Consider the following 22,241-nt stretch of genomic DNA (forward strand, 5'->3'; position numbering starts at 1 on the left):
GAAATCAGATTGATTATATTCTCTGCAGCCAAAGATGGAGAAGCTCTATACAGTCAGCAAAAACAATACCTGGAGCTGACTGTAACTCAGATCATCAGCTTCTTATAGCAAAATTCCAGCTTAAACTGAAGAAAGTAGGAAAAACCACTGGGCCAGTAAGATACAATCTGAATCAAATCCCTTATGAATACACAGTGGAAGTGAGGAACAGGTTTAAGGATTTAGATTTGGTGGACAGAGTGCCTGAAGAACTATGGATGGAGGCTCGTAACATTATACAGGAGGCAGCAATGAAAACCATCCCAAGGAAAAGGAAATGCAAGAAAGCAAAATGGCTGTCCAACGAGGCCTTACAAATAGCGGAGGAGAGGAGGCAAGCAAAATGCAAGGGAGATAGGGAAAGATACAGGAAACTGAATGCAGATTTCCAAAAAACAGCAAGGAGAGACAAGAGGGTCTTCTTAAATGAGCAATGCAAAGAAATAGAGGAAAACAATAGAATGGGGAAAACCAGAGATCTGTTCAAGAAAATTGGAGATATGAAAGGAACATTTCGTACAAAGATTACCATAATCAAGGACAAAAGTGGTAAGGACCTAACAGAAGCAGAAGACATCAAGAAGAGGTGGCAAGAATACACAGAGGAATTATACCAGAAAGATATGGAGGTCTCGTACACCTCAGGTAGTGTGGTTGCTGACCTTGAGCCAGACATCTTGGAGAGTGAAGTCAAATGGGCCTTAGAAAGCATTGCTAATAACAAGGCCAGTGGAAGTGATGATATTCCAGCTGAACTGTTTAAAATTTTAAAAGATGATGCTGTTAAGGTGCTACACCCAATATGCCAGCAAGTTTGGAAAACTCAGCAATGGCCAGAGGATTGGAGAAGATCAGTCTACATCCCAATTCCAAAGAAGGGCAGTGCCAAAGAGTGCTGCAACTACCGCACAATTGCGCTCATTTCACACGCTAGCAAGGTTATGCTTAAAATTCTACAAGGCAGGCTTAGGCAGTATGTGGACCGAGAACTCCCAGAAGTGCAAGCTGGATTTCGAAAGGGCAGAGGAACCAGAGACCAAATAGCAAACATGCGCTGGATTATGGAGAAAGCTAGAGAGTTCCAGAAAAACGTCTACTTCTGCTTCATTGACTATGCAAAAGCCTTTGACTGTGTCGACCACAGCAAACTATGGCAAGTTCTTAAAGAAATGGGAGTGCCTGATCACCTCATCTGTCTCCTGAGAAATCTCTATGTGGGACAAGAAGCTACAGTTAGAACTGGATATGGAACAACTGAGTGGTTCAAAATTGGGAAAGGAGTACGACAAGGTTGTATATTGTCTCCCTGCTTATTTAACTTATATGCAGAATTCATCATGCGAAAGGCTGGACTAGATGAATCCCAAGCCGGAATTAAGATTGCTGGAAGAAATATCAACAACCTCAGATATGCAGATGACACAACCTTGATGGCAGAAAGCGAGGAGGAATTAAAGAACCTTTTAATGAGGGTGAAAGAGGAGAGCGCAAAATATGGTCTGAAGCTCAACATCAAAAAAACCAAGATCATGGCCACTGGTCCCATCACCTCCTGGCAAATAGAAGGGGAAGAAATGGAGGCAGTGAGAGATTTTACTTTCTTGGGCTCCTTGATCACTGCAGATGGTGACAGCAGTCACGAAATTAAAAGACGCCTGCTTCTTGGGAGAAAAGCAATGACAAACCTAGACAGCATCTTAAAAAGCAGAGACATCACCTTGCCGACAAAGGTCCGTATAGTTAAAGCTATGGTTTTCCCAGTAGTGATGTATGGAAGTGAGAGCTGGACCATAAAGAAGGCTGATCGCCGAAGAATTGATGCTTTTGAATTATGGTGCTGGAGGAGACTCTTGAGAGTCCCATGGACTGCAAGAAGATCAAACCTATCCATTCTTAAGGAAATCAGCCCTGAGTGCTCCCTGGAAGGACAGATCGTGAAGCTGAGGCTCCAATACTTTGGCCACCTCATGAGAAGAGAAGAATCCTTGGAAAAGACCCTGATGTTGGGAAAGATTGAGGGCACTAGGAGAAGGGGACGACAGAGGACAAGATGGTTGGACAGTGTTCTCGAAGCTACGAACATGAGTTTGACCAAACTGCGGGAGGCAGTGCAAGACAGGAGTGCCTGGCGTGCTCTGGTCCATGGGGTCACGAAGAGTCGGACACGACTAAACGACTAAACAACAACAACAACATACTTTGAGACCGCAGGAAGTATGGGCTAATCCAGCAACTCCCAAACTTTTTGGGGGTCCCACACCCTTGGTTCCTCAGCCCAGTATACCTGAAGGAGCATCTCCACCTCCATTGTTCAGCCCGGACACTAAGGTCCAGCGCCAAGGGCTTTCTGGCAGTTCCCTCCCTGCGAGAAGTGAGCTTACAGGGAACCAGGCGGAGAGCCTTCTCAGTGGTGGCGCCCGCCCTGTGTAACGCTCTCCCATCAGATGTCAAGGGAATAAACAACTATCTGACTTTTAAAATACATCTGAAGCCAGCCCTGTTTAGGGAAGCTTTTAATGTTTGATGTTTTATTGTGTTTTTAATATTCTGTCGGGAGCCACCCAGAGAGGCTGGGGAAACCCAGCTAGATGGGCGGGGTATACATAATGAATTATTATAATTATATATTATTATTCCATAAACTCACCCCCAGTGCTCGCCACCCTATAAAAATATTATTCAGAATAGCGGGTTTCACGGCCCACAAAGGAAAACGATAGAACAGTAAAATTCAAAACAGTAACAATTAATTGCTCATCGATTCAAAATCCAGTTAAAACTATGTAGTGTGATTAATTCAACAAAATGGATGAACTTGGTGCTGTGATACCAGCTTTTCGAAGTCTGATAGCATTTACACCAGGGGTTCCCAAACTAAGGCCCGGGGGCCGGATGCGGCCCAATCGCCTTCTAAATCTGGCCCGCGGATGGTTCGGAAATCAGCATGTTTTTACATGAGTAGAATGTGTTCTTTTATTTAAAATGCATCTCTGGGTTATTTGTGGGGCCTGCCTGGTGTTTTTACATGAATAGAATGTGTTCTTTTATTTAAAATGCATCTCTGGGTTATTTGTGGGGCCTGCCTGGTGTTTTTACATGAATAGAATGTGTTCTTTTATTTAAAATGCATCTCTGGGTTATTTGTAGGGCATATATATTTTTCTAAATATAGTCCAGCCCCCCACAAGGTCTGAGGGACAGTGGACCGGCCCCCTGCTGAAAAAGTTTGCTGACCCCTGATTTACACCTCCAGTGCCCCCCTGCCTCCCCCTTGCCCACCCCCAAAGGTAATCCTACTGCCCCCCCCCGGAAGCAGCAGCGCCCACTTTGGGAACCCAGCTCTCTTCCTCATCCAGCCATTCCCTGACACTGGGACATTTGGTCCCTTCTGATGCGGAGAGGCGGCTTGCCCACAGCTTGAGGAGGCACAATGTTGTGTCTCTGCATGAGTCACCTCTTCAGACAATTGGGCCAGCAGCTCAGGTAGAAAAATGGGGAGGTGTGGTCCACAGTGGCGGAGGAAGAGGAGTGCCGGGGGGAGCGCACCGCCCCTGGCAGCGCGATCCCGGTGGGGTGCCATCGCGGCTGCCCCCCGCCCATGCTGGGCACTACGCCCCCAGGACGCGTGCCAGCCCCGCCCCCGCCTGCTCTCCGCATGAAGCTCCACCACTGGTGGTCCCACTTGCAGATGGTGGGCAATCACACATTTGGAGAAGCAAAGATCACCAGTGTTGAAGCAATGATTCTTCAACATCAACTTGGTTGGACTGGTTATGTTGTTCGGATGCCTGATTATCATCTTCCAAAGTAACTACTCTATTCCAAACTGTAAAATGGAAAGCGTAATGCTGGTGGTCAACAAAAGAGGTTTAAAGACTGTCTCGAGGCAAATCTTTAAAAATGTAGTTACAGGTAGGTAGCCGTGTTGGTCTTATGTAGTCGAAACAAAATAAAACAATTTCTTCCAGTAGCACCTTAGAGACCAACTAAGTTTGTCATTGGTATGAGCTTTCGTGTGCATGCACGCTTCTTCAGATAGGTGCTACTGGAAGGAATTTTTTTATTTTGTTTCTTTAAAAATGTACAGTAGTATAAACACCCACAATTGGGAAACACACTGGGCTGCGAGCGCTCCAATGAGAGAACAGCCTTTACCAAAGGTGTCATGAGCTTTGAAACAAAATAAAAAAATTCCTTCAGTAGCACCTTAAAGACCAACTAAGTTTTTATTTTGGTATGAGCTTTCGTGTGCATGCATTTTATCTGATGAAGTGTGCATGCACACGAAAGCTCATACCAAAATAAAAACTTAGTTGGTCTTTAAGGTGCTACTGAAGGAATTTTTTTATTTTGTTTCGACTCAGACCAACACGGCTACCTACCTGTAACTAGAACTATGGGCTTTGAAGACACTCGAACTCAGGACGCAAGGGAGAAATGTGCTAAGAGGAAGGCATGCTTGGCAAATCCACATTGTGATCAACTCCCACCCGGAAACCCATGTCCCCACTGTGGAAGGACGTGTGGATCCAGAATTGGCCTCCACAGTCTCTTACGGACTTATTTTTAAAACCATGTTTATGGAAGACAATCGTACTTGGCTATGAGTGATCGCCAAAGAAGAAGAAGATCAGGGTGTTTGAGGGATGAATGCTTCCCTTTTTTAAAAAAAAATGCCTAGGATGCCTTTGAAAAATGTTGGCTTAGTCAATCTGAGAAGCGATGGCCATTCATGGCTGTTAAGAACAATAGATTTTGTTTCTTAACACCTTTAAGGCTCCTCTGCCCGCCCACCCACCCACTCCCCGAAAGGAAAGGAAAATGGCAAGAGTTATTTATAAGCCAGTGCAACCCACGGCCAACCCCTACATAGCGATTATTTACTTGACGCTCCTGACCGCCTTGTCAGCTTATAAATGGGGCTGTTAAATGCTGCTAATCACGTCCTGCAAAAAATGGCTCTCTCTGGCGGCTGCATAATTGGCAGCCACTAGGTTTTCACCACCCCCTTCCTTTCCAATGCTCTTTTTTCATTTTGCAAAAAAGGGAAGAAAATATGATTTTTGAAAAACAGAGCTGTGCACAAGTTCCAGCTTTGCTTCTGCTAAGCTAGTGGCCATCACCTGGGAAAAGCATCCCGCACTCAGGATGGGAGGGGGGGGGCTTTCCAGTGATGTAGGGGGGGGTGGATACCGAAGCAGGGGTGGCCAAGTAGATGCAAAGGGTTGGTCCACGATAGGCGTTTCATTTTTATTCTTTCATTTTATATTTATTTTCTGTTATATTGCACAACGCAGACATATCTCGGATTGTTCCAGAGCAGCTTTCTCCAGGGAGCAAAAGCAGGCCCGTCATTGTTCCCCTTCCCTAGCCTAAGAACTTAAGAACGTAAGAATTTCCCTGCTGGATCAGGCCCATCCTGTTCTCGCAGAATCATAACGAACGGGAATTTGTCTCATAATAACAAAAACGAGCTTCTTTGAAAGCTGAATTCTGTAGACGTTGTGTCAAAGATAAGAACGAGGGAAGATGCCTGCTGGATCAGGCCAGGGACTCATCTAGCTCAGCGTCCTGCTCTCACAGTCTCCAACCAGATGCCTCTGGGAAGGCCACAGGCAGGATCCAAGCAAAAGAGCAAACTCCCCTCCTGTGTTTTCCAGTCACTGGCAGGGCCGTCTTAACCATAGGTGCCAGGGGTGCAGGGCACCCGGGCGCCAGGCTCTCAGGGGCGCCAGGCCAAGAGTCTGGGGCCCGAGAGTTGGAATCCGGAAAAGAGTCTGCCCGTCAGTCGGAGCGCCACGACGGGCTCTTCTGCTGCGGGCGGCTCTGTGCTGCAAGTTTGGGGGCAGGTGAGCCAGTGAGGTGCTGAGGTGGCCAGCCGGCTGCGTCCTCCTGCATGCCTGGGATTGACGTAGAACCGTGGAGAGCCCTGGTCACTGGTATTCAGAAGCATTGCTGCCTCCAGATGTGGAGGAAGAAAAGAGCAATCATGGCTAGGAGCCATTCAGCGATAGCCCTCTCCTCCTCCATGGATTTGTCTTAAACTTCTTTTAAAGCCATCTAGGTTAGTGACCATCATTGCCTCCTCCTGTAGGAGGGAGTTCCACAGTTTAACTATGTTTGTTTGTTCGTTTGTAGTATTTGTACCCTGCACTTTAGCCAAAAAGGCTCACACACACCAGCTTACATAAAATCAAGGCAAGACACTCCCTACCCGCAGGCAGACAATCTAAATTCAGTTTAAGGCTATATCAGAGTCAGACCCAGGGCTAGATTTAGTATAAGGCAGTTTCCTCTGTGCTGATTATGATGAGCCTTTAATACAGACCCAAAATGACTGTCATCTTGCTTTAATTTTACAGGGAGGGCCTTAGCTCGGTAACAGAGCTTAGCTAGGCGAACCCAGGTTCATTCTCAGGCTTCTCCAGATTGGGCTAGAAAAAGTTCCCTGTCTGAAACTCTGGAAAGCCTCTGCCAGCCAGTGTCAACAATATTGAGTTAGATGGCCTAACAGCCTGATGGCAAATAAGGCTGCTTCCTGTGTTCCTATTTGAATCAGTCCTTAATGAGGACTGGGATCTTTATTTTCAGGCAAAGGTCCGTAACCCAGTGAGCACAGTGGCGTAGCATGGGTTGCCATTGGGGGGCACAGACAGATGCCAAGTGGGGGCCTCTCTGCAGTCTCCCTGCCTCCTCTCCTGTCCCCCCAAAGCAGGCATCCCCAAACTGCGGCCCTCCAGATGTTTTGGCCTACAACTCCCATGATCCCTAGCTAAGAGGACCAGTGGTCAGGGATGATGGGAATTGTAGTCCAAAACATCTGGAGGGCTGAAGTTTGGGGATGCCTGCCCAAAAGGAAGCAGAGTTGCTTCCGTCCCACCTGGAAACGGTTCCTATCAGGGCTGGGCACCAGTGGCAGGGTGTGGAAGGGTTTTCCCAGCAGGGAGAGGGAAGCAGATGCAACCCCCCCAAAAAAAATTGCACCTGAGGCACTCACCCCTTTTGCTACACCACTGCTAGAGCACCTGCTTTGTGTGCAGAAGTTGCCAGGCTCAGTCCCAGGCATCTCCTCACTTGGACAGGGCAGGGGTCCCTCCTTTGACACCATGCCCACCCCACTCTTCCTAGCTGTATGAATCCCCCCCCCAACAAGCTATGCGGGGGGGGGAGAGAAGACCACCACCTCCCCACGGCCACCTCTCTCGATTCAAATTCTGGCTCGAGCTTCCTCTCTGTGAAAGCAGAGGAAGGCGGCACAACCCCCCCAAAAAAATTATCCTCAGGAAGCGGGGTGTTGCAGAGTGTGGGTTGGGAAAAGCTATATCGACAAGAAAGGAAACAGAGGCGACAATTAAGGAACATGCTTTGGACGGGAAGGGAAATTACTCATCGTCGCACGCACACTCTGCCCCACTTTCCTAGCAATGTTGCCAACTTGATCCATCATTTTGGATGTGTACCGTACTTATCCGTGTATAAGACTAGGTTTTTTTCTTTAAAAATTACGCTGAAAAGTGGGGGTCGCCTTATACATGGATAGTGCACAGGGTGGACGTTTGATTGGTTGCTGCCATGGCTGTCAGCTGGTATTGGGCGTGTCATTGGTCGCTGCGTCAAGGGCTGCTATGGATTGGCTGACGCTGTGGAAACGGGGGGGGGGCAGTTGGCAGCTTCTGCCGACGATGGGACAGGCAAGAGGCAGATTTTGTGTCGCGTGCTGGTGAGCGAATTTCGGCAATCCCCCCTAAAAAAAGCTCAACAGCCATGTGCAATCTCTCCCCCCAAAAAAGCTCAACAACTCTGAGCCATCTCCCCCCATTTTCTTAAATTTGAGCCCCCCCCCCAAAAAATAGGGGGCGTCTTATACATGGAAAAATACGGTAAGTCCACCTTCAAGGCCACAGTTTGGAGAGCGCCCAGATATCCGTAGGCCCACTCGCTCTACCACCACATGTTCACCGCTCTGCTAACTTTCTACATTTGTCTTCTTCAACTGGGGGGGGGGACATACAGAGAGAAAGAAGCGGCAAGAAGAGCCACAGCTCTGGAGGGATGTTTCGTTTTGGGTTCCCCTCCTCCACCACCCCAGTTTAGACCATGTCGGGTGGCTTCCCCCCCCCCAAAGAAAATGTGTGGATTTTAGCACAAATTCCTCCTAATCTGCACATTTCTAGCTAAGATAAAACCAGCAGAGGTCCGAAAGGCATTGGGAACTGAGTATCCCGGACACAACCCCCCCCCAAAAGACTTACTTCAAGTCTGCATTACTGTAATGCGCTCTACCGCGGGGGGGGGATTCCCTTGCGCTCGATCCAGAAGCTGCAGTCAGTGCAGAATGCTGCAGCCTGATTGCTGACAGGAGTGGCGCCTTGTCAGTATATAACACCCAGGCTCAGAGAGCTGCAATGGTTCCCAATTAGCTACCTGGGCAAGTTCAAGGTGTTACTATTAGTATACAACCTGGGACCACAGGTTACCTGTGAGATCACCCTACCCCAAATATGCCTCCTTGACCAGTTTGCTCTGTGGACCTGGCCCAGCCCATAATACCCGTTTCACTTCTGTTACAATATTGATCTTTCAGTGTAGCGGCACATAATCTTTGGAACTCCTTGCCTGTTGATATCAGGCAGGCACCGTCACTGCAATCTTTTTGGCACCTACCCACATCTCTCGACTACTGATGTGTTTTAGTTTAATGCCGGCTATAATTTTCTGAATGTTTCCATTGTTTTTACTAATAATTTTTTTTTGGGGGGGTTGTAAGCCGCTTGGAGGGGTTCTTTTACAATCGAGCGGCATGTAAATGCTATGAAATAATAAATAAAATAATGACAAGACACTGATCAAAGGCTGAACAACTACTGGCTAACAGGAGCCTCAAGAGTTCTGCAGGCGGCTCGATCGTTCCAGGCTGTCTATCTGAGTCACGGAAGGCTGATCCCTAGAGCACGGGTGTCAAACACAAGGCCCGGGGGCCAAATCCGGCCCGCCAGACCTCGTCATGTGGCCCGCCGAGCACCCCAGCCAGCGGGACCCAGCAGCGGGACCTTGCTGCTGAAGCGCCGCGCCGACAAAGCGCCGACAAACAGCTGGGGCCGGGGGGGGGGAGGCAGCCGGAGCAGCGCCGCACGGAGAGTCCCGAGCCTCTGCGACGCAGCAGTGCTCTGTAGCACTTTGAATCCTCCTCCTCCTGCCACGGCTCGGTGCCTGGAAACGGCTGCTGCTGCTGCTGCTGAAGCACAGACAAAGCACCCAGCAGCGCCGCGTGGAGGAGGAGGAGGATTCAAAGTGCTACAGAGCACTGCTGCGTCCCAGAGGCTCGGGACTCTCCGCACGGTGCTGCCGGGCACCGACCCGGCAAGCCGCCTCCTCCTCCTCTTGCCTCACCTCCTCCTCCTTCTGCTGCGGCTCAGCCTCATGAGCGTGCAACTCTGAGGCTTTACGCACTTCTCCTAAAACGGACACCCGCTGCCTCACGCTGCACGGGAAATGCTTTTTGCCCCTGGGTCCCTTCGCACTCTTTTCTGGCGCTGAATCAAGGCGGAGACCCCCCCTTCCCTTTCTTTCTTTCTCTCTCTCGTTCTTATTCTTTCTTTCCCTCTCCTTCCTTCCTTCTTTATCTCTGTCTTCTCTCCCTCTTTCTTTTTCTTTCCTTCTTAATCCCTTCCTTATTTCCTACTCTTCTTTCTCTCCCCTCTTTCCTTCCTTCCTCTCTCCCTCCTGCTCCCTCTTTTCTTCCTTTCTTCCTCCCTCCCTCCCCTCCCCTCCCCTGCCTCTCCCTCTCCTCAGAAACATAGGATGCTGCTTTATACTTCTGGCCCTTAAACCCTGGAACCAGGAGAGTCAACCTCAGCCAGTCCCTTTGGTGAAGGGTGGTGGCTCACTGGCAGAACATCTGTCCTGCATGCAGAAGGACCCCAGCATCTCCAGGTACTAGTAGCTCTGCAAAGGTCCTGCATGAAACCCTAGCGAGCCTCCACCACCCAGTGCAGTTACCAAAAATCATTTTTCAATAAATTGTACAATAATTGTACATTTGAATATCTACTTGCCATTATTCTGACTATGTTTCTGCTTTCAGAGCTAGTTATTACTTACATTATTACAAAAAAAAGTAATAATTGAATGCAGTGACAATAATTTATGATAATAAAGAGTGGACACATAGTCCTACATATACTCCGGCCCTTTGAGGGTGACCAAACTGCTGATGCGGCCCCCCGATGAATTTGAGTTTGACACCCCTGCCCTAGAGCAACACGTCTATTACCAGACACCCACCTTGGCTCTGTTGATAGTGCAGTGGAGAGCGTTGTTCTCTTGATCATACAGCAAGCTGAAATCTAATGTCCCCAGGGCAGCTGGAAGAGAATGAAAAGGAGACATGCTTTGAGGAGAGAAGTGTTTGCCCCTTTTTGAAACATAAAATCAAGCGGAGTGAGAACGACAGGGGAAAATCAAGTCAAAGAAAGGAACAAAAAGCTTTAGGGTTAGAGGATCCTTTTGGATCAACCTGATCTGCGCTCCCTAAACATTACGTAAGTTGAAACTCAAGCAGCCTTTGCAATTTGTGCTTTTTCCTGAATTTTGCAGTTCTGTAGGTACCTTTTTTTTTTGCAAAAAAATGCAAGGAGAATGTTGGGCAGCTAGCAGCACCAAAGGGTAGACTCCTCTTGAGCCTGGAGGCTCTACGTAGCTGTCATTGGCGAACAAGCACCGAGTTCAGGGTGCAAAGCTCATTTCCTGTTCCACCAAGAATTGAGATGTTTGCAAGTGAGTCTGCTTCTGGGCTTTCTGACAACATGTATCAGAGGCCAAAAGAATAAAAGGAGGTGGGGGAGAGGGAAAAACATGCAACATCTTTATCATATTGATGTGTGGAACTCTCCTCCACAAGATGTGATGATAGTCCTGGGCTTTACATTAAACAAACTTGTGGGGGTAGGTCTAACCAATGACTTAGTTACATGGAACATCAATGCTCAATGGAAGTCTACCTCTAAGTAATGAATGTTTGACATTCCACTGGATATATTCCTCTGTTGCAAGGATGGGGAACTTGTAGCTGTTCAGCTGCTATTTGACTACAACTCCACTAGAGGGGTAAGACAGGGCTGCTTGCTTGCCCCTGCCCTATTTAATTTCTATATTAACTCACTAGTGGCCCATATGACCAATGCTGCTTTCCACCCGCCAAAATTAGCAGGTAGAGCCTTGAATGTCCTCCTGTATGCGGATGACGCCGCCCTTTTAGCTACCTCCCCCATTGGGTTAAGGAGGATGCTTCGAGCTCTTCATGAATATGTGACCCAACACGAGCTCCATCTTAATTATGCCAAGACCAAAATAATGGTCTTTGCTGCTCGACCAAAACCTAATTTGTGGTCAATTAATGGTATTCCCATAGAGCAGGTTAGTTGCTTCAAATACCTGGGTCAGATAGTTCGATCAAACAGGTCCTTCTTGGCACACAGAGAATATATAGCCGCAAATGCTTCTAAAGCAGCTCTGTTGATTAGATCCCTGTACTCCAAGAAACAGGCACAAACAGTGGATGTTGCCCTGCGACTCTTTAAAATGAAAGTTCTCCCACTACTTTTGGTGGGCATTGCCTTGGGTACGCGTAGGGACTTTGTAAGATTGGAATCCATCCAATCACAATTCCTCAGGGCCATTCTCAGGATCCCCCCTTCTGTTGCGGGTGCGATCATGAGATTGGAGACCGGTTGCCAAGCCTTTACGTATGTGGCCCTGAAAGCGAAATTATGGCTATGGCTCAAACTATGTTTCAGACCGATGGGTTTGGCCCCCCTGATTCTGAGGGATAATTTTAAATCTCCATGGGAAAGGGAAGTGGTAGAGGAAGTGCAAAAGTGCGGTCTGTCCTCCCTTTATATTGAGTCCATGACGTTCAGTCGCGCTAAAGCGATGATCGCTCAGAGATTGGGGGATATCGCCAGACAGGAGGACATAGCCCGCGTGAAATCTGGGATGTTTTTAGGGGAGCAGGTGTATCGGTCTGCACCAGCCCGTTACCTGGCGGATATCCACTACGTGGAATACCGCAGACTACTTACTGCGGCTAGACTGAATGTCCTTGATTCGGCGGTTTTGAGGGGAAGATTTGGAGGAGTCCCATATGGTCAGAGAATGTGCCATTGTGCCTTGGGTGAGGTAGAATCCACAGAACACATTCTACTGAGTTGTCCCTTTTATAATGATTTAAGGCAATATCTTATAGACCCGTATTTATCTCAGTTTAGTTCCCGACCAAGAGAACGGCAGGCAGCATATTTGCTAAACAAGCCCACTGGGAAAATAACCTTCTCAGTGGCTAAATTCCTTTTCCTGGCGCTCAAGTGTCGGAAACGTATAATCGAATGTCTTGATGTGGGTTACCTGTAGGAGGTTTAGTAGTGCGGTCATACCCCATTTATGTATCCTGCTGATGCCCTCAGTTTTATATTTTTATGTATCCCGCTGATGTCTTCAGTTTTATATTTTTTATATTTTATGTATCCTCCTGATGCCTTCAGTTTTATATGTTTATCTTTGTATTGTGAAATGTTTTTGTTCTGACTATCGGTCAAATAAAGTATATTGATTGATTGACTACAACTCCCAGAATCCTCGGCCATTGGCCATGCAGGCTAGGAGTGATGGGAGCTGGAGTCCAACGATAGCGGGGGGGGGAGTTCCCCAGAAGTTACCCTCTCCTTGCTCTGGCTTTTAAATTTGATTTTGTCCATCTACTGCCCACCTCACTTCAGAAGGCCTCTGAGCTTCCTCCTGACATTGCCCAGTACCGAATTCCAAGGCACCTTTTCTCAGAGTGCCCCATGAGGGCTAGAAGCTTGCCTTCTTAAAATGATGGAGGGGGGACGACTAAAAGCTCTGCTGTGGATTCCACACCTGCACACTACTCCCACGCAATCCTCGTGAGCCCAGCATCTATAATTCGAGGGGCTGTTTGTTCCCACACAAGAGATTATTGATTGAAGCAGAAAGACACCCTGTCGGTTTTCTCTCTCAAAACATACTCAAAGCCGGTCCTTGGCAGAATGGTAGAGGGAAAATAAGGTGGGTGCGATGTGTGGGGGTGGGGGGGGAGGAGAGGGATGAGTGTGCCAATAAGCTGGTTAAATTTAGCACCACATATTTTTTTAAAGGGGGAAATTTGAGAGGAACAGGGTGGGATAAGGATGCTGACTTGCAGAAATGATGAATAGGTTGTAAATGGCAGCGCTGGACTTCCTGATTCCCTGCTGTGCTGTTTTGTTTCTTAAAATAATATATATGCATATAAAATTTTGGTACCGTTGCAGAACCTTTCTTCCCTTGACCTGAGGTGGTCAGGTTCCCCAACTTGGAAGGGTTAAGAAGAGAAGAAGAGATCTGGTGGATCAAACTGGGGACCCATCTTGTCCAAGATTCTGTTGTCACAGGGGCCCATCAGGTGTCCCCAACAGGACGCCCGCAAGCAGAGCTCTCTTCCCACCTCTGGTCTCCCACAGCTGGTATTCGGAAGCTTTGCTGCCTCCAACAGCAGGGCAAAAACAACAGCATTGTGGCTAGTAGGCATCCATAGCTTTCTTTTCCTCCATGACTTTGCCTAGTCCGAGTTGGTGGCCATTACTGCCTCTTCCAGCAAGGGCAGGCTGAGGTTGGCTGTCCAAGAAAAAAAGAGGACACCAATATGCTTGGATCCATGTACAGCTGCAGATTTAGAAATGATTCTTGCCATTTAAATTAGAAATGCAATGCATTGGTCTGGATGTTCATCAGTATGCGGATGATACCCAGCTCTACCTCTCTTTCAAATCAGAGCCAGTGAAGGCGGTGAAGGTCCTGTGTGAGTGCCTGGAGGCGGTTGGAGGATGGATGGCGGCTAACAGATTGAGGTTGAATCCTGACAAGACAGAAGTACTGTTTTGGGGGGACAGGAGACGGGCAGGTGTGGAGGACTCCCTGGTCCTGAATGGGGTAACTGTGCCCCTGAAGGACCAGGTGCTCAGCCTGGGAGTCATCTTGGACTCACAGCAGTCCATGGAGGCGCAGGTCAATTCTGTGTCCAGGGCAGCTGTCTACCAGCTCCACCTGGTATGCAGGCTGAGACCCTACCTGCCCGCAGACTGTCTCGCCAGAGTCATGCATGCTCTGGTTATCTCCCGCTTGAACTACTGCAATGCGCTCTATGTGGGGCTACCTTTGAAGGTGACCCGGAAACTACAACTAATCCAGAATGCAGCAGCTAGACTTGTGACTGGGAGTGGCCGCCGAGACCACATAACACCAGTCCTGAAAGACCTACATTGGCTCCCAGTACGTTTCCGAGCACAATTCAAAGTGTTGGTGCTGACCTTTGAAGCCCTAAATGGCCTCGGTCCAGTATACCTGAAGGAGCGTCTCCACCCCCAATCGTTCTGCCCGGACACTGAGGTCCAGTGCCGAGGGCCTTCTGGCGGTTCCCTCATTGCGAGAAGCCAAGTTACAGGGAACCAGGCAGAGGGCCTTCTCGGTAGCGGCACCCGCCCTATGGAACCCCCTCTCACCAGATGTCAAAGAGAAAAACAACTACCAGACTTTTAGAAGACATCTGAAGGCAGCCCTGTTTAGGGAAGCTTTTAATGTTTAACAGACCATTGTATTTTGGAAGCCGCCCAGAGTGGCTGGGGAGACCCAGCCAGATGGGCGGGGTATAAATAATAATAATATATTCTGCACCTGAGGTTGCCCAATGAGGGGTGGGTGCTCTTAAGGACTTCTTCTGGCACTCTCACTGGGCCTCTGATCCCTGCCCGCTTGGTCACAAGGTGGTGAAGGTGGTGACTTTCCCCTTTTATAAAGTGCATAGAGTTGATGTCAAAAAAAGTGACACTTTCCTGCTGCTGCTTCCTGCTCTCTGGGCTTTTCAAGACTCAAGCTTGCACCCAAGCTGACTGATCCGAGTCAGAAAAATCATATAAAGATTGGCAGCTGGAAGGAAAGAGGGGTGAGCTGAGAGACTAGGGCAGGGAAGTGGGTGCTCTTTTGGAATTCCAAATGCACCCCCCAAAAGGTTGGCACCCCCTGTTTCACACACACGCCTGGGGTCCTACATTCCATAAAACAAAAGGATGCGTTCAAATGATATGGAAGTTCTTCAAATAGAGACCCGTTAAGTAGGAGACAAAGGGCCCAGCTGCATATCCACTTCTCAAACCACTTTAAACAGTCACAGCTTCCCTGAAAGATTCCTGGGAACTGTAGTTTGTTATGGGTGCCGAGAGCTGTGAGAGGACCCCTATTCCCCTTGTGGAGCTACGATTCCCAAAGTGGTTTAACAACCAAATCCTTCTTCTCAGGGACTCTGCGAGGGGAATAGAGGGTCATCTATGAAGTCGCAGTGCCCAGAACTAACTACAGATCCTAGAATTCTTTTAGGGAAGCCATGACTGCTTAGAAGTGGTATGATGCTGCTTTAAATGTGCAGTGCAGGTGAGACCTTGCTCACCAGGTGTCAGGACTGGGAGTGAAAATCGAATCCAAGGCACCCACTCCCCACAGCTAACAACCTGGGCTAGTCCCCCAGCCCCTGGCTGCATAGTACAGCCATACCTTGGTTTAAGTACGCCTCGGTTTGAGTATTTTCAGTTTAAGTACTCCGCGGACCGTCTGGAACAGATTAATCAACTTTCCATTACTTTCAATGGGAAAGTTCGCTTCAGGTTAAGTACGCTTCAGGTTAAGTATAGACTTCCGGAACCAATTGTGTTTGTAAACCGAGGTACCACTGTACTGAGTTCAGATCCTCCGATCCTCAGCCCCAGGTTAGGAAAGGACACAGATAAACAAGGACACAAAGAATCTGGACATGCAAATGAGATGGAAAGTCTTCTTCTTCTTTTTTAAAAAAGCAACTGTATGTGAATGGCTTGACATGATTTGGTCTATAGTAACAATGATTAAATTAACTTAGGAAAGAGTGCACATAAATCAAGCTAATAAGTTTGTAGAAAAATGGGTATTCTTTGTGATGCGCGGGAAAAGCAACTTTAATGCTAATGCTCAGCCTTATGCCGCCTTCAATTTGTTGTAATACGGTTAGCATTTGCAAGCAGATGTCTTTATTCACTTTATTGTGCCTTATTTGTGGGAATCTATTATTTTGCTGTCTTAATGATTTAATTAAAAAAAGGAGCAGCAACTGATTCTGGGCAGCTGGTGTTTGGCACTCAAGACTCCGGCCATGGCTTCATTCTGCAGCCAGTATCATGGGCCGGGATACAGTGGAAGGATCTGGCTGCCAAAGGCCATGGAGCTGAACACTTCATTCTACCGCTGGATCCAGAAAATGGAAGGGAACCACTTTGCCTGCCTCTCTGCAAGGCAGGCAGCCAGTCAGCCTGCGGAACAATACCCCTTTGACCCAGCAAAATTGGATGTAACTATCCCTGGCTCCTTCCATTGCTCTGGGAGGCTGAGATGTGCATGGTTGTTGTTTTTTTAATTGGATGACAGCCCTTGCCAAAAGTCACTCCATTTTGGTGGCACACCTGCTGCTGGGCCCTGATCCTGCACAGTTCCTGGAGCAAATGATGGGTGTTGTTTTTTTCTGTCACTAAGCTCCCAGCCCAAGGGAAGGTGGCAGTAGTTTCCCTCTCCCACCCCCTTCTTCCACCACTCTGTGATGCTAAAACTGGCCTATTAAAATTGGATGGGGGAGATCAATCCTCAGGGCCTCGTTAAGATTCCCATTACGGCAAGCAAACAGCACATTTGTTTTCCAGTGTTTTGCAACAGCGACATCCTTTGAAAATTGCTCTGTTTATACGGAAATGAGGCCTGGGAGGTTTAACCCAGGGGTCATCAAACTTTTTCAGCAGGGGGCCGGTCCACTGTCCCTCAGACCTTGTGGGGGCCGGACTGTATTTTGAAAAAAAATAGGAATGAATGTCCCACAAATAACCCAGAGATGCATTTTAAATAAAAGGACACATTCTACTCATGTAAAGACACTAGGCAGGTCGCACAAATAACCCAGAGATGCATTTTAAATAAAAGGACACATTCTACTCATGTAAAGACACTAGGCAGGTCGCACAAATAACCCAGAGATGCATTTTAAATAAAAGGACACATTCTACTCATGTAAAGACACTAGGCAGGTCGCACAAATAACCCAGAGATGCATTTTAAATAAAAGGACACATTCTACTCATGTAAAGACACTAGGCAGGTCGCACAAATAACCCAGAGATGCATTTTAAATAAAAGGACACATTCTACTCATGTAAAGACACTAGGCAGGTCGCACAAATAACCCAGAGATGCATTTTAAATAAAAGGACACATTCTACTCATGTAAAAATATGCTGATTCCCGGGCCGGATTTAGAAGGCGATTGGGCCGCATCTGGCCCCCGGGCCTTAGTTTGGGGACCCCAGGTTTAACCAGACACACACAGAGACACACAGACACACATATGAAGAGCCTTGCTGGGTCATCTGAGTGCAATTGCGGCTGTCCCCGCTGGCAAATTCCCAGTATTCAGAGGCAGACTGCCCCTGGCACTGGAGGCTCCACATCACCATCACAGCTAGCCGCCACTGATAGCCTTAACCCCCATGAATGTGCTTAACAACTGGACTCAAACTCGGCTGCCTGCTAGAATTGTGCCCATACTAGGGGACTTTTGGAAGGGTGGAGGCTAGTCCATTAGAGTGAATGGGGCCTGCTCCACCAGCCTCAGTAGCCCCCACCCGCCTGGCTTCTGACTCACAGCTTGTCCAAGGGGTGGCACTGGCTGGCAGCTTCCTCCTCCTCGATCTCAGTGGGGTGTTGTCTTTGTAGATGGGAAAAGAGGCGGTTCTTTCTCCAGCTACACTGGGAGTTGCCGAATACAGAGTCAGGTCATTGCTCCATCTAGCTCACTATTGCCTACACTGACTGGCAGCAGCTCTCCAGGGTTTCATGCAGGGAAGGTCCCTAGCCCTACCAGGAGATGCCAGGAATTGAAACTGGGACCTTCTACATGCAAAGCAGATGCTCTCCTACTGAGGTGTCGCCCTTGCCTGCTTCCCACCCCACCAGTCTCAATGAGCACCACCCTCTGCTGTTTTGGAATGATCACATGCAGTCTTTTATTTGTGCGCAAGCGAACAAATGCCAAGCATAAATCCACAGGCTGCGTGTGAAAGACAGGAGAGAATTGATGGTTTGTTTTCGGCCCAGAAGATGGTGACAATTCCCTCCACCCTCAGGTGAAAGGGAAGGCACTAGTCTCTGTTCAGCAACACACACGATTATAAAAGGAAGCAAAATATTGAAGCAGACGTTCTTTTATTTTATCTTCATTTCCTTTCTCTCTCCCCGCCTTGTTTTGTTTTTTTAAGTAAGAAAGTGAGCAGAACTGAGAAAGGCAGTCTGTCTCCCTTGGCAGGAGAAGGAGACAGCCTTCGTTTTGTCACGGCTGCTGAGCTCCTCCAGGCATTCCCCCAAGACATTAAGCACAGTTTCGCAAAGCAAAAATGGGCCGATGATGTGAAAGGGGTGGGATTTGAGAAATTGCAGCAATGTGACTGGAGGAACCTTGTAAAGAATATCCACCCCGCTCCCCCTCCTGGTCTGAAAGTTTGGGCCAGAACACTTTGGAACCAACTTTTCAGATTATTATTTTTCAAGCGACTGGTCCTCATGGATGCACACAGTCACACCTGCAGGGGGAATGTTTAGCAGCTGTTTAGTACTTTGTTGAACATCTGCAAACTTTAATCCTTCCTCATTTATCCTGCTACTCTTTCAATGGGGAGTGGGTTTGAGATGGTCAAACCACGGTGGGTAGGTGAGTTGTTGGGTCTTGGGGTTGGCTGATCCCTTCTATATAAAATGAGATGGGGGCAGGAATGTTTTCCAGATATTGGAGAAGGGTCTCACACTCTTAGAGGAAATGAAGACTTTGGCAACAGGAATGAGGGAAGTTGGGGTTTCTCCGCCATTTTAAATCACTTAAGTCTGAGAACGCTTGATGAGCTTGTGAAATTGTCATTGACCCCTAATCCAAATTCTTAGGAATGTAAATGAAATAAAATCAAGAAATAATTGATATCTAATCAATGTGTATTAATTATCCATCACCACTGCTAGGAATCATAAAATGTAAATTTTATGCTTTGCTACCATGCAAAAGTTCCTCATTGGAAATTAGTTCTTTTGGGATTAAACCTCATCAACTTATTTTCCACATGCCTACGCCCTTTTTGACCCCTTTGTCTTAATTCACCCCTCTCCAGGGTTCCATCAAACCCAGGGGGTCAGTACCAGCCACTTTGGGAAGCCTGGTGTTAACATTTTTGGAAAACTAACCCCGCCAAACTTTGTTCTGACACACGTAAACTCCTTTAGCAGCTGTGACTTCTCCCTTGTGAGAGTTGAGATTTTACTACCAGTACTACTAGGGGTACCCACCGCCCATTGCGTCCCAAGGCAAGGCAGTTCAGGACCCTGGACAGAGCACTATGGAAGCTGCTGGTTGTAGCAGCCTCCCTCCACCAGGGGGAGCTGTTACCTCTGCAGAGTGTGGCTGGTCTGGTCCTGCTTTTGTTCCCTTGCCCTCTGAAGAGCTGCCTGCAGGCTTAAAGGGCAATTGTCTCATTCCACAGCCATTAGCTCCTATCGCCTGGGGGCAGGAAGGATTGCAATGGCCGTGTGTCATCCCCATCTACCGTGTTTCCCACATTTTAAGACACCGTCTTATATTAATTTTACTCAAGAAAATAAGCCTATGGCTTATTTTCGGGGGGTGTCTTTTTATTATTATTACTGTAAGTACCTCCTTACAACTAGTAAGAACTGTACACTGCTTTAAGAAAGCAGCGCTACAAATGAAGGCAGGAAAGAGGAAAGGCTTTTCTCCCGCCCTGCTTTCTCCCTCCTTGGCTCCCCTCCTTCCCTTTCAGGCGCACTGACCCAGACACGAGAAACCCACTCACACAAGCCGCCCGCAGCAACGAGCTGAGCCAGGCGGCGAGCGAAGCAGCGCCTTGCCTTGGACTGCATCCACCGCCTCCTCCTGGCGCCGTTAATGCTGCCACCACCACGGTTGCCCCTGCCATTTTTCTGCCGGAAAGGGGTCTGCGGGAACCAGGCGAACCAACACGCAAGTGTTGAGCTCTTTTGCCCGGCTCTGCCCTTTACTTTCCGCTTCCTCCCGCCACCGCTCTGCCTTGGGCCATGCGGCCCCAGAACGTTTCGGCGGCGCGGCTCCTCCCGCCGCCTGTCACCCGCCGCCGCTCTCCTTCGGGCCATGCGGCCCCAGAACTTTTCGGCGGCGCGGCTCCTGCCGCTGCCTGTCACCCGCCGCCGCTCTGCTTCGGGCCATGCGGCCCCACAACATTCCGGCGGCGCGGAAGGGGCCAGCAGGGCTCCCGACGCCGAGGGGTTTTCCCGTCCGGGCGCTCGGCCCAAGTGGAAAAAAAGTCCTGGGAAGAGCGGAAAGGCTCCCAGCGTGGCTCGCCTGGTGACGCGCTCAATTCATGCACCCCCTCCCAACTGGTTTCAAGCCTCTCGAGGCTCTAAAGGAAAGCAAGAAGGTACGTCTTATTTTCGGGGTATGTCTTATATTTCGCGAATGCATAAAAACCCTGCCATGGCTTACTTTATGACTACGTATTAAAAAAGGGGAAACACGGTAATAAGCCCAGTAAAACACACATTATCTGGGCTGGAAAGCCCTGGGGTGGGGGGTGATAGCACCTCCTTCTGTGTTTTCCTCCACATTCAAGAGGGAAGGATTAAGGCCAGAGTAGTAGTATTAACTAGGGACCCAGGTGGCGCTGTGGGTTAAACCACAGAGTCTAGGGCTTGCTGATCAGAAGGTCGGCGGTTCAAATCCCTGCAACGGGGTGAGCTCCCGTTGCTCGGTCCCAGCTCCTGCCCACCTAGCAGTTCGAAAGCACATCAAAGTGCAAGTAGATAAATAGGGACCGCTCCGGCAGGAAGGTAAACGGCGTTTCCGTGCGCTGCTCTGGTTCGCCAGAAGCAGCTTTATCATGCTGGCCACCTGACCCGGAAGCTGTCTGCGGACAAACGCTGGCTCCCTTGGCGTATAGAGCGAGATGAGCGCCGCAACCCCAGAGTCGGACATGACTGGACCTGATGGTCAGGGGCCCCTTTACCTTTAGTAGTATTAACTACACCTAATTACTACTAGTAGTTAAACAGTTGCGCAATGCACTTCTGCAACCTGGACGATCAGGTCCACACATATCCCGTGTGCTTGTGGTGTGTACATCCTGAAAAACTCAGAATGTATTTATTTTGAAAGCCAAGAGGCTAGTCCTCAAGGTTGTGAAGAGAAGTAAGAGAGGAGAACTGCATGTATTAAGTGTTTCCCAGTTCCCTGTATAGAGACTTAAGAAGAACCCCGCCGGGCCAGATTCTTGTTGTCTGCTCCTGAATCCGGAGTTTGAATATAGCCGGTGTGATTAGCAGTCAACCTTTAAGGTTTAACATTAATTTTAAAAATTGAGCTTCTCTGGTTTCCTTGTAAAAGCCATCTTTGCCAGGGGGCAGGCTCAGTGCACCTGTCTGGACAAGGCTATTTTTTTGAGGGGGCGGATAAGAACTAAAGTGAGCATTGTGCAACAGACCCACTGCATGGTGGCTGTTTTCATGCAGTGTTCAGTGAGATTTAGGCCACATTCACACCATACATTCAAAGCACCATGATACCATTTGAAACAATCAATATCTTCCACCCTCAAAGAATTCTGGGAGCTGTAGTTTGATGAAGGTGCTGGGGGTTGTTAGGGAGACCCCCATTCCCCTCCCAGAGCTAAGGTTCTCAGAGCGGTTTAACAATCAATCCCTCAACAGCTTAACCTAATTAAGGTGTTAAACGAGGAGAGGATCAGAACCGTGTACGCACCACCTGGAGAAAAAAACACGGTGGGAGATACATGTGATAAATAAATAAAACAAAACTGCGTTCCAAAGAACGTAGGTGGAATTTGCACTGAAACCACAGGTGAATTTCCAGGGTGACTTTTTAGAAGGGGGGAAATTGCAAGCTAGTGCAGAAACGCAGAGAAGCAGTGGATGCAAATGGACGGACCCATCCCCTCAATAGCCATATAATAAAACCTACTTCGACCGGCACAAGCTCTGAGGCAGCGCAGCTTAAAGCCCCCTCTACAGCTACACGCCACGGACCATCTGCT

At 48.4% G+C, this 22,241-nt stretch overlaps 1 protein-coding gene across 1 annotated transcript in view; it reads right to left on the minus strand.

The window, feature by feature from the left end:
• DOC2B (double C2 domain beta) overlaps window positions 1–22,241 on the minus strand; it is a 132,037-nt gene that overhangs the window by 88,499 nt on the left and 21,297 nt on the right. Inside the window, exon 2 of the mRNA XM_035139755.3 lies at window positions 10,324–10,403. Within this exon, the coding sequence (XP_034995646.1) occupies window positions 10,324–10,403 (80 nt within the window). The remainder of the gene's footprint in view (window positions 1–10,323; window positions 10,404–22,241) is intronic.

The sequence above is a fragment of the Zootoca vivipara genome, chromosome 14 (genome assembly GCF_965207765.1).
Source record: "Zootoca vivipara chromosome 14, rZooViv2.hap1.1, whole genome shotgun sequence".
Classification (NCBI taxonomy): Eukaryota; Metazoa; Chordata; class Lepidosauria; order Squamata; family Lacertidae; genus Zootoca; species Zootoca vivipara.